This window comes from Anomaloglossus baeobatrachus, chromosome 7 (assembly GCF_048569485.1).
Source record: "Anomaloglossus baeobatrachus isolate aAnoBae1 chromosome 7, aAnoBae1.hap1, whole genome shotgun sequence".
NCBI lineage: Eukaryota > Metazoa > Chordata > Amphibia > Anura > Aromobatidae > Anomaloglossus > Anomaloglossus baeobatrachus.
In genome coordinates this window covers 57628869-57646761 of record NC_134359.1, presented here as the reverse complement: position 1 = coordinate 57646761, position 17893 = coordinate 57628869, and the positions used below count along the sequence as shown (strand labels likewise).

Below are 17893 nucleotides of genomic sequence, written 5' to 3'. Positions count from 1 at the left end.
TAACATATAAGCTTTGCCTCCAAACTCTCCATATCACAATCAGATATAGCGTTTGTGTTGGAAAAACAAGTCTGATCCATGGAGGCAAAAACTCATAACTCATAGTACTTGAAACACCAAATAAAAAACAAAATAAATACAGGACACAGGAAAAAAAAAGTCTAAATATAAGTCATTTTTATTGAATACTAGTTAAAAAAAAAAAAAAAACCCACAAAAAAACATGAAAATTAATAATATGCTATAGACACAGACAAACCAATGAGTGAGTAGGAGAAAATGCCCCATAATGAGAACACAAACAGTCCATTTAAGCAAAAGATCTGGGGGAGAAGTTTTTAAAAAAAAATCCCCATATAAAAAAGGTAAGTGATGAATACCTACATACAGAAAAAATAAAAGAAAAAAAAGTTTAGTAAATATTAAAGTTTCTGGTCCTGAGATGCAGAATCTGAGGGTGATGGTTGGGGAAAGTGGGACCCCCCCCCCCCAAACGTTCAAGTAATAAAAGTCTATGTAACCAAAATTGAAATAGTCTTGTTTTAAAGGCAATAAATATATATTCATAAACAAGGAATCGGAGAAATGAATATTTTCTCATCATCTTTAAGAGATTTGCAGGCACAATCAGTCCTCGGAGCCGCAGTGCATTTTATAGACAAAGCAGGAGAAGTTATGGTTGGGTCGCTCTTCTATATGGATCACTGTGTCCCGATCAAACACCAAGGCATGACTGTGGGTCTAAGAAAAAAACCAAACAAAAATAAATTAATTTACACAACACATTACAAATATTAAGCCGCTATAATGGTCTCTCAGCTTCCTGCCTAATTAATTAATACAAAGGACTAGCACTCCAAATCTTCTGAAATATTTTTGTAGTTTATTCCATCATAATATACAGGCGTAAATCACGCGTTTCGGCTAATAGTGAGCCTTTTTCACATCTATAGATTAAATGAATGCACACACATATATATACACACAATGAGTGGATTACTTCCTTTGTGACTGACCCACCTATCTCATCTGCATACTAAATTAATTAGTTAAATTATATTAATCAAATTTCCATATATGTTTCTCATTAGAATTCAAACTGAAACAAGCAGATTCACTGAGATGATGGTTCAACCACAATTACAAATGGATTTAGACATAAAGAACCAATAGTTGAACAACAGCCTAATAAATCAAAGGGTTAAATTTTTTCACCTTTGCTCAAAATTACATAAATTATTTGACATTTTCCATGTAAATTAGTACATCTTTAATATTGCAAATACACTGTCATTACATGTCAAGTTTATTTTTCCTTGATTTTAATAAATCGCATTTTTCCTTTTGAAGAAAAATTAAAAAATGAAAATGAAAATAAAAATAAACTCTGTTGCATCAATTCAACATTTCATTACATGTATGGCTGTGTTACAAAAAACAAGTTACATCATAATCCCTATTCAGTCCCAGTGGATGGAGAGACTGCAGTCGGTGTATCCAGTATAGCTCACGCTGCTTCAATGCCCTGACACGATCTCCTCCTCGCCTGGGCTGCGGGACTTGCTCCAGGATCTGATAACGCAATTGTGACACGTTGTGTTTGTGTTCAGCAAAGTGCTGCGGTACCGGTAATAAAACATTCTTTTGCCTAATGGTGTATTAATGATTGGAAAGCCTCTCTTTTAGTTTCACAGTTGTTTCCCCGACGTAGATAAGACCGCAGGGACACTTCCTGCCCAAGAGGTATAATAAATATTAATTGCAGCTTTCCTTTCAACGATTGGAGACGTTTAATAGAATAAGATCTTTCTTCCTGAGAAACAGTGTCACTATGAGCAGTGGACATGTGAACAAAATATGATATATTACATACACACATACTAACACATACATACATTATAAAATATATATATAAATAATATATATATATATATATATATATATATATATATGTATATAAATATATATATAAATAAAATATATATATATGTATATAAATATAAATATATATAGTACATATAAATATAATATATATAAAGAGATATATATATATATATATATATTATATTATATATATATATATATATATATAATAAAAGGTGCCATTCCATTATATATATTACATATATATATTTACATATATATATATATGTGTATGTATATATATATATATATATATATATATATATGTATATAATTTTTTTTTTTTCATATATATATATATATATATATATATATATATATATATATATATAAAAAAATAATATATATAAATATATATAATATATATAAATATATAATATATATATATATATGGAATGGCACCTTTAATGAACACCATCTTTGCTAAAAATGGAGTGCTGCCTTCATCTTTTTTGCTATAATATACATACAGTATATTATAGCAATAAAGATGAAGGCAGCACTCCACTTGTAGCAAAGATTGTGTTCTTTAAAGGTGCCATTCCATTATATATATATATATATATATATATATATAATATAAATATATATACATACATATATATACATATATATATATTTATACATATATATACACATATAATAAAATATATATTATATACCTATTATATATATATACCGTATTTTTCGCTTTATAAGACGCACCGGAATATAAGACGCACCCCAAACTTAGACATAGAAAAAGGTAAAAAAAAGAAAAATGGGGTCTGTCTTATACTCCGGTGTTCTCTTACCGGAGGGGGGGCAGCAGTGGTGGTGAAGCGGGGTCACAGGAGGCACAGGTTGTGCTGGCAGGCGCGGCAGGTCAGTGGCAGCGGGGTCCTTGGTTGCAGGTGCCGTGGCGTGGCGTCCGTGGTTGCAGGATCCGTGGGGTCCGTGGTGGCGGCACCAGCCGTGGCGGGTGAGCCGTGCAGCAGGCCGGTGCAGTGAGTGTCCGCGGTCCCGGTTCAGTGGTGGCAGTGGCGGCGGCGACTGCTCAGTGGTGGCAGGGACTGCTCAGTGGTGGAGTGTGTCCGCGGTCCCGGTTCAGTGGTGGCAGCGGCGGTGGCGACTGCTCAGTGGTGGCAGGGACTGCTCAGTGGTGGAGTGTGTCTGCGGTCCCGGTTCAGTGGTGGCAGCGGCGGCGACGGCTCAGTGGTGGGAGTGGCGGCGCCGGCTCAGTGGTGGGAGCGGCGGCAACTGCTCAGTGGTGGCAGCGGCAGGGACTGCTCAGTGGTGGAGTGTGTCCGCGGTCCCGGTTCAGTGGTGGCAGCGGCAGCGACGGCTCAGTGGTGGGAGTGGCGGCGACGGCTCAGTGGTGGGAGCGGCGGCAACTGCTCAGTGGTGGCAGCGGCAGGGACTGCTCAGTGGTGGAGTGTGTCCGCGGTCCCGATTCAAGTAATGGCGCCCGGAGCGACGCATGCGCAGATGGAGCTCTCATCCAAGGGCTCCATCTGCGCACGCGCTGACTCCCGGAGCAGCGCGTGCGCAGATGGAGCTCTCATCCAAGAGCTCCACCGGCGCCATCATTTGAAAGTGGGACCGCGGACAACTGGTAAGCTGCACAGCCGCCCGCCCCGCATGCACAGAGTGGCAGCCAGCAGGCTGCCCGCCCACCCTGCGTACAAGCCGCCGGGTACCTGTGCTTGCGTGCGGTGGCAGACGGGTACCCATGGCTGTGTGCGGGCGGCAGCGGGGTAACTGTGTGAGGGCGGCAGCCGGGTACCTGTGTGAGGGCGGCAGCCGGCTGCCGCCCGCACGGGCACCCGACTGCCGCTCGCACACAGCACCCGGCTGCCGCCCGCACACAGCCATGGGTACCCGTCTGCCACCGCACGCAAGCACATGTACCCGGCTGCCGACGCCACACAGCACCCGCTGCCGCCCGCACACAGCCACGGGTACCCGGCTGCCGCTGCACGCAAGTACAGGTACCCGGCCGCTTGCATGCAGCCACAGGCACCCGGCCGCCCGATCGCCTCAGACAGGACACCCCCCCCCCCCCCCGATACCGCTTTATAAGACGCACCCCCCATTTTCCTCCCAAAATTTGGGGAGGAAAAGTGCGTCTTATAAAGCGAAAAATACGGTATATATATATATAAATAAAATATATATATAAATCTTAATGGAATGGCACCTGAGAGGCCGGACACCCAGAGCTAAAAGGTGTATGCAGAAATGCTGCTCTAATCCTCTTGTTTGAGATATGTGTGTGTATGTATATATACTATAAAATCACAAGTGAGTACACCCCTCACATGTTAAAATATTTAGAAAAACATATTAATTATGTACTATATCTTTTCATGAGACAACACTGAGATCTGACCCTGTGATATAATGTACAGTGTCAGTGTGCAGCTTGTATAACAGGGTAAATTTGGTGTCCTCTAAATAACTCAACACATAGCCATTAGTATGTAAACTGCTGGCAACAACAGTGAGTACACCCCTAAGTGAAAATGGTCAAATTGTGCCCAATTAGTGTTACAAGGTCTCAGGTGTGAATGGGGAGCAGGGGTGTTACATTTGGTGTTATCGCTCACACACTCTCATACTGGTCACTGGAGGTTCAACATAACTCGTCATGGCAATGAATTATCTGAGAAACTGGAAAAAAAATTGTTGCTCTACATAAAGATGGCCTACACTATAATAGGATTGTCACCACCCTGACAATGAACTGCAGCACAGTGGCCAAGACCATACAACAGTTAGCAAGACAGGTTCCATTCAGAACAGGCCTCACCATGATCCCACAAAGAAGTCAAGTGCACGTCCTCACCGTCATAAACAGAGGTTGTCTTTTCAAAATAGACGTATGAGTGCTGCCAGCATTGCTGCAGAGGATACAGGGGTGGGGTAGTCCGCCTGTCAGTGCTCAGACCAAACGTTGCACAATTCATCAAATTGGTCTGCATGGCTGTTACCCCAGAAGAAAGTCTCTTCTAAAGATGATGCACAAGAAAGCCCACAAACAGTTGCTGCAGACAAGCAGACTAAGGACATGGATTACTGGAACCGTGTCCTGTGGTCTGATGAGACCAAGATAAACCTATTCGATTCAGATGGCATCAAGTGTGTGTGGTGGCAACCAGATGAGGAGGACACAGACAATTGTATCCTGCCTACAGTCAAGTATGGTGGTGGAAGTGTCATGGTTTGGGGCTGCATGAGTACTGCCAGCTGTGAGTAGCTATAGCTCAATGAGGGAACCATTAATGTCAACATGTACTGCAATAAACTGAAGCAGAGCATAATCCCCCTCCCTTCAGAAAATGGGCGGGAGGGCAGTATTCTGACATGATAACGACCCCAAACACACCTCCAAGATGACCACTGTCTTGCTATAGAAACAGAGGAAAGTTGCTTGACTGGCCAAGCGTCTCCAGACCTAAATTCTATTGAGCATCTGTGGGGCCACCATTATATAGTATCAGTGTCATATCTGTTGTGTTATCTCATGAAAAGATACAATATTTACAAAAATGTGAGGGGTGTACTGACTTTTGTGATATACTGTACATATATTAATCTCTCTAATGCATAGTGAACATTGACTTTAGCCATTGTGAGGTAGCACAGTCGGCTGCGCAGCAGAAGACACGGGATCCAGGCATTAAGGTTCACAGCACACGGTTTTAATGTCCAATTAAAAGTCCATAACAAAATACATGTGCCTCTCCAGCAGAGAGCTCAGGAAGTTCTGTTCACTCCCTCACACCCGGCACACCTACACCTGCCCTTGTTCCTGATTCTATTTAACCCTTCCTTCAGCCTGTAGGGAAACAGCATTAACCCTAGAGTGGATTTACTTTCTATCATGGAGTGAGCACAACCGGGGCGAGACATACCGGCCGTCATAGATAACCCCGGTCACAGTCTCACATACCCCCCCCCTCAGTTCAAGCGTGCGGGGTTGAACTCCCGCCATCAAACATGGGCCGCGGGACAAGGCATCGGCGTTGCCCTGCAACCTACCGGCCCGGTGTTCAACCGTAAACCGGAAGTTTTGCAGAGAAAGGAACCACCGGGTAACCCGGGCATTCCGTTCCTTGGCGGACCTCATCCAGACCAGTGGAGAGTGATCCGTCACCAAGCGAAACTGCCGTCCCAGCAGGTAATAGCGTAGGGACTCCAAGGCCCACTTGATCGCTAGGCACTCCTTCTCCACTACGCTATAATTCCGCTCGGGAGGGGTGAGCTTCCTACTTAAGAAGGTGACGGGGTGTTCCTCCCCCTGAACCACCTGAGACAGCACTGCCCCCAGGCCGACCTCTGAGGCGTCAGTCTGTACTATGAACTCCTTCCGGAAATCAGGGTGTACAAGAACGGGCTGTCCGCACAGGACCTCCTTCAGGGCCCGGAAGGAGTCCTCGGCCTGCGGAGTCCAGCGCACCATGACGGACTTCTTGCCTTTGAGAAGGTCAGTCAAGGGGGCTGATAGTCCCGCAAAATCCTTTACAAACCTCCTGTAGTACCCCACGATACCCAGGAAGGCCCTAACCTGCTTCGTGGTCAGGGGTCTAGGCCACTTCTGGATCGCCTCAACCTTGTTAATTTGGGGCTTAATCACTCCTTGGCCTATCACGTAGCCCAAGTAGCGGGCTTCCGTGAGTCCCAATGCACATTTCTTGGGATTGGCTGTCAATCCGGCTGTTCGAAGCGCGTCCACCACCGCTTGTACCTGTTCCAAGTGGGTCTGCCAATCGGAGCTGTAAATAATGATGTCATCCAGGTACGCTGATGCATACGCCTGGTGGGGTTCCAGCACTAAGTCCATCAACCTCTGGAACGTGGCCGAAGCGCCATGTAACCCAAAAGGCAAGACAACATAGTGGAAGAGACCCTCCGGCTTAACAAAAGCGGTTTTCTCCTTGGCGGACTCCGTTAGTGGCACCTGCCAGTACCCCTTGGTCAGGTCGAGCGTGGTAAAATATCGCGCCTGTCCCAGCCTATCAATCAGCTCATCCACCCGGGGCATGGGGTAGAGATCGAACTTGGATATTTCGTTCAATCTCCTAAAGTCATTGTAGAACCTTAAGGAGCCATCGGGTTTTGGTATTAGGACAATCGGACTAGCCCATTCACTCCGGGATTTTTCGATGACCCCCAGGCGTAACATTGTCTTTACTTCCTCCGATATGGCTTGTCGTCGAGCCTCCGGTACCCGGTATGACTTCAGGCGTACCTTCAGGTGGGGCTCGGTGACAATATCATGTCGTATCAGACTGGTCCTACCGGGCAGCTCGGAGAAGACATCGGGGTTCTGCTGAACCAACCGTCTGGCCTCTCGCCTCTGTTGCTTGGTGAGGGCTTCTCCAATCCTTACTTCCGGTTCGTCCTCTCCGGAGGTCGCTGGAGCCGGATGTGAACGACCCGAAGAGGAGGGAGGTGGGGAAAAAACAGCCATCAGGCTTTCCCGTTCCTGCCAAGGTTTTAATAGGTTGACATGGTATATTTGTTCAGGTTTCCGCCTACCGGGCTGTAATACTTTATAGTTAACCACCCCTACTCTTTCCTTTATCTCGTAGGGACCTTGCCACTGAGCCAGGAATTTACTCTCCGCCGTGGGGATTAATACCAACACCCGATCCCCGGGTTTAAAGGTCCGCACGGTGGCTTGTCTATTGTAGCGGCCGCTTTGCGCGGCCTGAGCCTCCTGTAAATGCTCCTTCACAATTGGCATGACCGCGCTTATGCGGTTCTGCATACCCAAAATGTGTTCGATCACACTTTTATGGGGGGTGGGCTCTTGCTCCCATGTTTCCTTTGCCAGGTCCAACAATCCCCGGGGATGTCGCCCGTATAACAATTCAAAATGCGAAAACCCCGTGGATGCCTGTGGCACCTCTCGTATGGCAAACATCAAATAGGGAAGCATCATATCCCAGTCTTTCCCGTCTTTTGAAATCACCCTTTTTAGCATGGTTTTCAGGGTTTTATTGAAACGCTCGACTAAACCGTCCGTCTGAGGATGATACACAGACGTACGCAACTGCTTGATCTGGAGTAGCCGGCATAGCTCTTTGGTCACTTTAGACATGAATGGGGTCCCCTGATCCGTAAGGATCTCCTTGGGCAATCCCACCCGGCAGAACACAGCAAACAACTCCCGAGCTATAAGCTTTGCTGCAGTATGTCTGAGAGGTATCGCCTCGGGATACCGGGTGGCATAGTCAACGATCACTAGGATGTGTTGGTGCCCTCGAGCGGACTTTACGAGGGGCCCCACCAGATCCATCCCTATCCGTTCAAAAGGGACTTCTATAATGGGTAACGGTACCAACGGACTGCGAAAATGGGTCAGGGGTGCAGTAAGCTGACACTCCGGGCAGGTTTCGCAGAACCGTTTTACCTCCCCAAAGACCCCGGGCCAATAGAACCTTTGCAATATTCGCTCCTGCGTTTTCTTGACCCCTAGGTGGCCACTCATCAGGTGTTTATGAGCCAAGTCGAGGACCCGCCGGCGATGCGGCTGGGGCACCACCAACTGTTCTACCCCCACGCCCCGTATTTCATCTACCCGGTAGAGTAAATCCTGTTTAAGAGCGAAATGGGGGTACCTTACCTGGGCACCGGGCAGCTGTGCCACCCCGTCAACTACTGTCACCCGACTCCGGGCATGTATTAACGTAGGGTCCTGCAGTTGGGCTGTCCCAAACGTATCCGGGGACGCCTCCAACTCCGGGATGGGCTCGACCGTCTCAGCCTCTCCTGCCAATACCTCTAGGGGCGAACTATCGGGTTCACACTCTGTCCCTATCATGGTGACCCCTACGGCAGGTGTCCCGGATTCAGGATTGTAAGGCTCAGGTCCCGGACCGACCAATATCTGAGGGGACTTAGGGGGTCCCCTCCATAAAGTCCAAAAATAGGGCAGATCCCTTCCTAGGATCACGTCATAAGGAAGAGTGTTAAGAAGTCCCACCTCATGTTGCACCCGACCGCAAGGTGCTGTGATGGTGACAATCCCCGTGGGATAGTCGCGGCGGTCCCCATGTATGCAAACCACCCCCACGGTGCGTCCTGTGGCCTTTACTTTAGCCCTCAAGGTGGATCGCACAAGGGTCACTAAGAATCCAACAATCCTGTAACCGGACATCCATTCACCTGTATTTGGCACAAGTGGGGCTCCGTCTCTGGGGAGACCAGGTCAGCGGTACACACCACCTGAGCATACATTGAACCCCGCCGGGTAACCCCACAATCCATGGGCTCCGTGGTGAGTGGACACTGGGCTTCCATATGTCCCACCCGCTGGCACCGCCAACATCTAATGGGGACGGAAACCCCCTTGACGGGTTGTCGTTTAGGGTACAGAACCTTCCGGACCTCAGGAATGGCGGCCGCGGCCTCAGACGGGACGGTAGGGGACTCCTGCACCGTTGTCAGCGGTGGGTCCTTGGCCCTAGGCTTGGAGGGGCCGGACCGACGGGCGGTACGCAAAGTCTCAGTGTCCCGTATCAAGTCCTGCGTAGCCACATGCCGCTCTACCAGGGACACTAATTGGTCCAGGGTACTCGGGTCACCCTGTCCGACCCACCGTTGAACGGTGACGGGTAAAGTGCGCACAAAACGATCCACTACTACCCTTTCCACCATTTGCGCCGGACTCAGAGTGTCAGGCTGCAACCACTTTTTTACAAGATGCAACAAGTCATAGGCCTGGGAGCGTACGGGTTTGGCTTCCTCATAGAACCACTGATTTACCCGCTGAGCCCGTACATAGGTATTCACCCCCAACCGAGCCAGTATTTCGGCTTTCAGGGTCACATAGTCAATGGCGTCCTCGGTACAGAGGTCCAGGTACGCTTTTTGGGGTTCCCCCGTCAGATAGGGCGACAATACCTCAGCCCACTGCGGGGTCGGCAGCTTTTCCCGCTCGGCCACCCGCTCAAACACCGCCAGGAACGCTTCCACATCATCACCCGGGGTCATCTTTTGCAACGCTTGTCTCACCGCTTTCCGGACGCTGCCGTCGTCACCCGGTCCCGGGGTTGTTGCTGCCGGTCCGGCACGGATCGACTTGGCCAGGAGAACCATCTGTTCTTGGTGCCTTTTTTCCTGCAATTGCAAGGCTTGCTGCTGACGTGCATTGGCCTGATCCATCTGTTCTTGGAGTTTTTTTTCCTGCACTTGCAAGGATTGCTGCTGACGTTCCAACGCCCGGAGCAGGTGTGCATTGGTCTGTTGCTGCTGTGCATTAGCCTGTTGTTGCTGTGCATTAGCCTCTTGTAGCTGTGCATTAGTCTGTTGCTGCAGCCTTAGTATGTCTTCCATGGCGTCGCTGGGTTTGGGCTGTAGTATAGCCGCTCGAATCCAGGACATGTGCTACCGGGTCACCAGGGATGGATGCTACACCTCACCGGCTGTCATGCCCGCATTCTCCACCATATGTGAGGTAGCACGGTCGGCTGCGCAGCAGAAGACACAGGATCCAGGCATTAAGGTTCACAGCACACGGTTTTAATGTCCAAACAAAAGTCCATAACAAAATACATGTGCCTCTCCAGCAGAGAGCTCAGGAAGTTCTGTTCACTCCCTCACACCCGGCACACCTGCCCTTGTTCCTGATTCTATTTAACCCTTCCTTCAGCCTGTAGGGAAACAGCATTAACCCTAGAGTGGATTTACTTTCTATCATGGAGTGAGCACAACCAGGGCGAGACATACCGGCCGTCATAGATAACCCCGGTCACAGTCTCACACCATTTAGTGTCAGAAATCACAACTATGACTGCCAAGCACCGAGGACACTTGAAAGTGAGGAATATTGGTCAAACTGCTGCCAATAAGAATGAAAGCGCTGCATCTTTTTTTTTTCTACACAGAGACCCCCACCAACACTATCTTCTGATGATACTGAAAACAATCAAAAAGCAAAATGTACATAAAAGCACATCGTGAGCAGTGCGCACTGTCAAGATTCTCCGATGCAGGCTGTGAGACCGAACGGCCATCTAACCACCAGTATGTGATAACCTATACATCTAGCCACATTCCGGGAGTATAAGGAAAACCCCTTTAAGGACCTGGATTTTTTTTTCCCATTTATTTTGAATTTTCCATAAGTATTTTTTTTTTTTAAATTGTTTTTATTTTTTTTCTCCTTCAAAATAGCCATATGAATTGTTTTGCTTCCTATTACGGAACAAGCTGTAGCTTTGATGTCCCCATTTAATTTTAGCACAATGTGGCAAGAAAATAGGAAAAAAAAAATTCTGAATGCGGTGAAAAGGTAAAAAAAAAAGCTATTTCGCTGTTGCATTTTGTATTATTTTTTGTTCATTGTACAGTAAATATGATGTGATCCTTCAGATCAGTATAATTACAGCAGTATTCAAATTTTACAGGCTCCCCCCCAACCCCCATCGTTACAAAAATAGTCAAGGTAATTATTTTAATTAAAATGGGTTTACCTTATGGGTTAAAGGGAACCCGTCAGGTGTAATATGCACCCAGACACACGAGCAGTTCTGGGTGTATATTGCTAATCCCTGCCTAATCGTCCCTGTATACACTACCATAGATAAAGTATTTGTAAAAATCCTTTATGAAATGCTAATGAGTGCAGAAACTAGCATGAGGGCATTAGTTCCCTTAGCTAGTCGGCCCCCTTAGCATGTAAGCACGCTCCTGTGGGCGTGCTAACATGCTAATGAATGCGCAGAGTTAGAGACATGGTCGCGCTCACCTCTGCTGCCACTGCCCCCGACGCTGAATTTCAGCTTAGTACGCATGATCCCCAGACTTCCAGTCATGCGCACTATGAAGTCAGGTGTACACGTCCTGGCTTTAAACTGTGTAGTGCGCATGACCGGAAGTGCGGGGACTTCTGATCATGCGCACTGACCCTATACCCGGCATCTGAGGAGGTGCAACGGACACAGGTATGCGCATCACATCAATGGCAATGATTACACTAGGCAGTGGGCATTGAATAGTAAGTTAGCACCCCCCTGTGGGTATGTTAACATGCTTAGAGGGCGGACTAGTCAGAGGAAGTAACACCCTTGTAACTAGTCCCTTCGCTCATTAGCATATGATAAGATATTTATAAATACTTTTTCTAAAGATCTCTTTATCTATGCTAGTGTATACAGGGACGGTTAGGCAGGGATCAGCAATATGCACCCAGAACTGCTCGTGGTTTGGAGGGGGAATATTGCACCTGACAGGTTCCCTTTAAATAATTCTATTTTTGATAGACCAGTTTTCCACAGACACAGCCATTCTGCATTTGCTTATTCCCACCCATATCCTTAATGTCCATTTTTGGAATTAGGTAAAGGGCGATGTCACTTTTTTTTTTTTTCTAACTTATTTTTATATCTTACTTTTTTGTTTTTTTTCTTCAGGGGATTTGAGCCTGTGATACTACAGTATTACAGTACATAGTAAAAATATTTTTAATTGATGCAGCCCAGTGACACAGGAGCTCCCCAAAAAGTGGCAATAGAGTCTTTGGCAGGAATGGCAATACTTCAACACCCTAAGCATGCACCATGGAGGTATGGGGGAGGGAAAGACCCCAATGGGCATCTTTACGGATACCCCACTGAGATTGTGCTGTTTAAATTCCACTGCTAGCTCTAATCACTTGTGCCAGAGGCAGGCACCGACTACAAAACACAGCGTGCGCCTGCTATGTACGGAGAGGACTCTGCAGCGGAGCCTGATCCATAAATCACCTGAAATGTGACACAAACATAAGTCACCATTCGTTACAGGGGTTAATGGGTTTTGAACAGTAACTCTCTTATGACCTAGAACACAAAACTATTGTTAGGCCCTGTGCACACAGTGCAGTTTTTGAGTGCAGTTTGTTGATTTAACCTGCAGCGGCACGGTGGCTCAGTGGTTAGCACTGCAGTCTTACAGTGCTGGGGTCCTGGGTTCAAATCCCACCAAGGACACCATCTGCAAGGAGTTTGTATCTCCTTGCAGATGTTTATTTGTTCTCCCCGTGTTTGCGTGGGTTTCCTCCGGGTTCTCCGGTTTTCTCCTACACTTCAAAGACATACTGGTAGTGAATTTAGATTGTGAGCCCCAATGGGGACAGTGTTGCCAATGTATGTAAAGCGCTGTGGAATTAATAGCGCTATATAAATGAATATATAATTTTTTATTATTATAACCTGCATATATTATCGTTCCCCAGCAAAGTCTATGAGAATTCAGAAAGACAATGCGCACATTGCTTCTTTTATCCTTGCAGTTTTGGTTGCAGAAAAAAGAAGCAGAAGCAACATGTCCATTCTTTCTGTGTTTTTGACCTGCGTTTTACCATTGAATATAGTGAAAAACGCATGGGCAAAAACGTACTGAAAAACAGCAAAAACTGTGTTGTTATGAGTTTTTCGGCCAAAGGTGAGTTTTTTTTGCTTAAGAAACAAAAATGCGTTGTGCGTACAGGGCCTTATGTACTGGGATCCATGTTCTTCATGTATAGACTATTGGAGTCCTCATCATGGCAGGCAGGGTGGCCAACCGGCCAGGAAGTTCCAGGGGTTTGTAAAAAATAGGGCAATTATTTGCCCTGTCCAGGAAGGGAAAAAAAGAGAATTTTGTTACTTACCGTAAATTCTTTTTCTTATAGTTCCGACATGGGAGACCCAGACCATGGGTGTATAGCTTCTGCCTCCGGAGGACACACAAAGTACTACACTCAAACGTGTAGCTCCTCCCTCCTAGCATATACACCCCCTGGTAGCCAGTCCTAGCCAGTTTAGTGCAAAAGTAGAGATAGAGCAAAACCCGGAACAACCGGAACCTCTGTCTACAACAACAACAGCCGGTGAAAACACACGGAACAAGAAAACTGCCAACAGGCAACAGGGAGGGTGCTGGGTCTCCCATGTCGGAACTATAAGAAAAAGAATTTACGGTAAGTAACAAAATTCTCTTTTTCTTCATCGTTCCTTATGGGAGACCCAGACCATGGGACGTTCCAAAGCTGTCCATGGGTGGGAATAAACAGAAAAACTGAGAAGTAGGCGAAACCTAACTTCACAAATGGGCGACAGCCGCCTGAAGGATGCGTCTGCCCAAGCTCGCATCTGCCGAAGCATGAGCATGCACTTGGTAGTGCTTCGAAAAGGTATGCAGACTAGTCCAAGTGGCAGTCTGACAGACCTGCTGAGCCGTAGCCTGGGCCTGAAAGCCTAAGAGGCACCGACAGCTCTGGTCAAGTGTGCCTTGATCCCCGGCGGGAGAGGCACTTGAGTACACTGGTAGATATCGGAAATGGCCGACCTAATCCAACGAGCCAGGGTCGGCTTAGATGCCGAGAGGCCCTTACGCTGACCAGTGGTCAGCACAAAAGAGAGGTGCACCGCCTAAGAACAGCGGTGCGAGACACATAGATCCGGAGCGCCTGCACCAGATCCAGAGTATGCAACGCCTTTTCAAAGCGATGAACAGGAGCCGAACAAAAGGAAGGCAGGGAAATGTCCCGGTTAAGGTGGAAGCAGCAACCACCTTAGGGAGAAAGTCCGGAGTCGGACGGAGAACCACCTTGTCTTGATGAAAAACCAAAAAAGGGGTGACTCCGAAGAGAGTGCAGCCAAAACAGAGACTCTCTTGAGGGAAGTTATGGCCACTAGAAAGACCACTTTCTGTGAAAGACGAAACAAAGAAACCTCCCTAAGAGGCTCAAAGGGGGGTTTCCGGAAGCCGTGAGGACCGGATTAAGGTCCCAGGGCTCCAAAGGCCGCCGGTAAGGCGGAATGATGTGAGATGCGCCCTGCATGAAGGAGCGCACCTGAGCCAGCCGGGCGATACGCCGCTGGCACAACACTGACAGAGCCGAGACCTGTCCCTTGAGGGAATTGAGGGATAGTCCTAGCTGCAGACCGGACTGTAGAAGGGACAGGAGGGACGGCAAGGCAAAAAGGCCAAAGGATACTTCCGAGCCCGAGTCATAGTGGAGATGACTTCAGGAGGGATACCAGAAGTCGTCAAGATCCAGGACTCAAAAGCCACGCCGTCAATCTGAGAGCCGCAGGATTCTGGCGGAAAGACGGACCTCGTGAGAGAGGGTCTGGACAGTCCGGGAGATGCCATGGCACCTCTACGGACAGGTGGAGCAGGTCAGGGTACCAAGCTCGCCTGGGTCAGTCTGGAGCAATGAGAATGACCCGACGGCCCTCCATTCTGATCTTGCGCAGGACTCTGGGCAAGAGCTAGAGGGTGAAACACGTAAGACAGACGAAGCTGGGACCAATCTTGAACCAGTGCGTCTGCTGCAAAAGCCTGAGGATCGTGGAGCGAAGATCCACGTCCGGAGAGCCCTACTTGCGGCAGATTGACCGAAACACTGCCGGATGCAGAACCCACTCGCCGTTGTCCACGGTTTGACGGCTGAGATAATCTGCCTCCCAGTTTTCCACGTCTGGGATGTGGACTGCGGATATGGTGGACTAGGAGTCCTCCGTCCACTGAAGAATGCGTTGAACCTCCAACATTGCCAGGCAGCTGAGTGTCCCGCCCTGGAGGTTGATGTAGGCAAACGCTGTGGCGTTGTCTGACTGGACTCGAATGTGCCTGGCCGCCAACAGATGGTGAAAGGCCAAGAGAGCTAGAAACACAGCTCTGATTTCCAGCACATTGATCCAGAGGGCTGATTCGGACGGAGTCCAAGTGCCCTGAGCTCCATGGGGGAGATATACTGCTCCCCAGCCAGATAGACTAGCATCCTGGTGAGGATCACCCGGGACGGGGCCAGGAAGGAGCGTCCGTGAGAGAGAGGGGCCGAAGCCACCACTGAAACGAGCCCCTGGTCTGTGGCGAAGCCACCACCCCGTGGAAGGAGGAAGTCCGCTTGTTCCAACAGCGGAAAATGTCCAGCTGCAGAGGACGCAGATGGAACTGGGCAAGGGAATCGCTTCCATTGACGCCACCATCTGATCCAGCACCTGCATTAGGTGCCTGATGGAACGACGTCGGGACCTCAGGAAAGAGCGCACCGCCAGAGGACGGACTGCTGTTTGACTAAGGGCATCTTCACAAGTGCCGGCAGAGTCTCGAATTGCGTCCCTGGGTACGTGAACTTCTGGGTCGAAGTTAGAGTGGACTTGGACAGAATGACAAGCCACCCGAATTGGCTAGAGTGGCGAGAGTGAGCGAGGCACTCCGCTAACAGTCTGCACTGGATGAAGCCCTGACTAGAAGGTCGTCCAGGACAAAAGGATCACTGCCAACCCCTAGAGGTGCAGGACCGCAATCACTGCTGCCATGACCTTGAGAATACTCGAGGGGCCGTGGCTAACCCCAAGGGAAGAGCCACGAATTGGAAATGTTCCACTCCGATTGCAAAACGTAGCCAACGCTGGTGTGAAACTGCGATTGGCACATGCATATGGCATCTCTGATGTCGATGGATGCTAGGGAATCTCCTTGGGTCATTGATTGATCGCAGAGACTCCATGCGAAAATGCCGCACCTGAACATGCTTGATGAGAAGCTTGAGATCCAGGTCGGAAGGCACCGTCCTTTTCGGCGACTAGGAATAGATTTAAATAGAAATCTCAGAACCGTTCCCAGTCGGGAACCGGTACAATTACTCCATTGGCCTGCAAGAATGCCACGGCCTGTGAGAAGGCGGCGGCCTTGGAGCAGGGGGGAGTTGACAGAAAAAATCTGTTTGGCGGGCTGGATAGAATTCTATCCTGTAGCCGTGGGAGATGGTATCCCGCACCCACTGATCGGAGACGTGTTGAAACCACACGTCGCCAAAGTGGGAGAGCCTGCCACCGACCAAGGACGTTGCTTGGCGTGGCCAGATAGCCAGGAGGAGGCTGACTTAGTGGCAGCAGCTCCTGCGGTCTTCTGAGGACGCGGCTTCGTGCGCCAGTTGGGTTTACGATCCTTGGCTGAGCTAGTGGACGAGGCCGAGGGCTTAGAGGACGATCAGATGGAGGAACGAAAGGAACGAAACCTCGACTGATTCCTGCCCTGGACAGGTTTCCTGGTTTAGGTTTGTGGCATGGAAGAACTCTTCCCGCCAAGAGCTTCCTTAATAATTTCATCCAGTTGTTCCCGAATAGTCTGGTCCCAGCAAAAGGGAGCCCAGCAAGGAACTTCTTTAGAAACATCTGCCTTCCACTCTCGAAGCCACAGGAGCCTGCGGATAGCGAGAGAATTAGCTGAGGCCACCGCAGTGCGGTGAGAGTCTCCAGCATGGCAGAAATGGCATAGGATGAAAAGACTGAAGTCTGGAAGTTAAGGCAACCATTTCGGGCATAGAGTCCCTGTGAGGGAATGCATCTCCTCTAGAGAAGCAGAGATGGCTTTGAAAGCCCGCCCTGCTGCAAAAGATGGGGAGAACGAGGCCCCTGCCGCCTCCATACAGATTTGGCCAGAAGGACAACCTGGCGGACAGTGGAAACCTTAAGTGAGGTGCCATCAGCCACTGATACAACGGCCGGGCTGAGAGTCTAGACACCGGAGGGTCCACCTTTGGTGAATGAGCCCACTCCTTGACCACCTCTGGTGGAAAGGGAAAACGGTCATCAGAACCACGCTTTGGGAAGCGTTTGTCAGAGCAGACCCTGGGCTTTGTCACAGTGGCCTGAAAACTGGAGTGGTTAAGGAACACACTCCTTGTTCTCTTAGGCAAGGTAAACTGGTGCTTTTTTGCCAGAGAGGGTTGCTCCTCTGATACTGGCGGATTGAGGTCCAGTACAGAATTAATGCACGCAATCGAAACACTAATATCTGCGTCACCCTCGGACAGATCAATGGGGGACATGGAAAGCGTCCGAGCCCCCAGTAAAGGGATCCTCCTCGTCCTGCGAATCAGCTCGTGAATCAGAGCCGCGGGACGAGGAAGGAGAGGGGACCCTGCTTCTCCTGTGAGGAGGACGGGGTCTGAGACCAGAAGAAGAATCCTCTGAGGGCCTTGCTGAGCGAGCCGTAGCAGCAG

The 17893-nt window shown here is 48.6% G+C and overlaps 1 protein-coding gene across 4 annotated transcripts in view; it reads right to left on the bottom strand.

Annotated features, from left to right (window-relative positions):
- Nucleotides 1-463: 463 nt before the first annotated feature.
- Nucleotides 464-17893, bottom strand: part of DCAF17 (DDB1 and CUL4 associated factor 17) — a 114464-nt gene continuing 97034 nt past the window's right edge. For all 4 annotated transcript variants that reach the window (XM_075317323.1, XM_075317325.1, XM_075317326.1 and 1 more), the window contains exon 15: nt 464-741. In XM_075317323.1, the coding sequence (XP_075173438.1) occupies nt 628-741 (114 nt within the window). In that variant the 3' untranslated portion in view covers nt 464-627. The remainder of the gene's footprint in view (nt 742-17893) is intronic.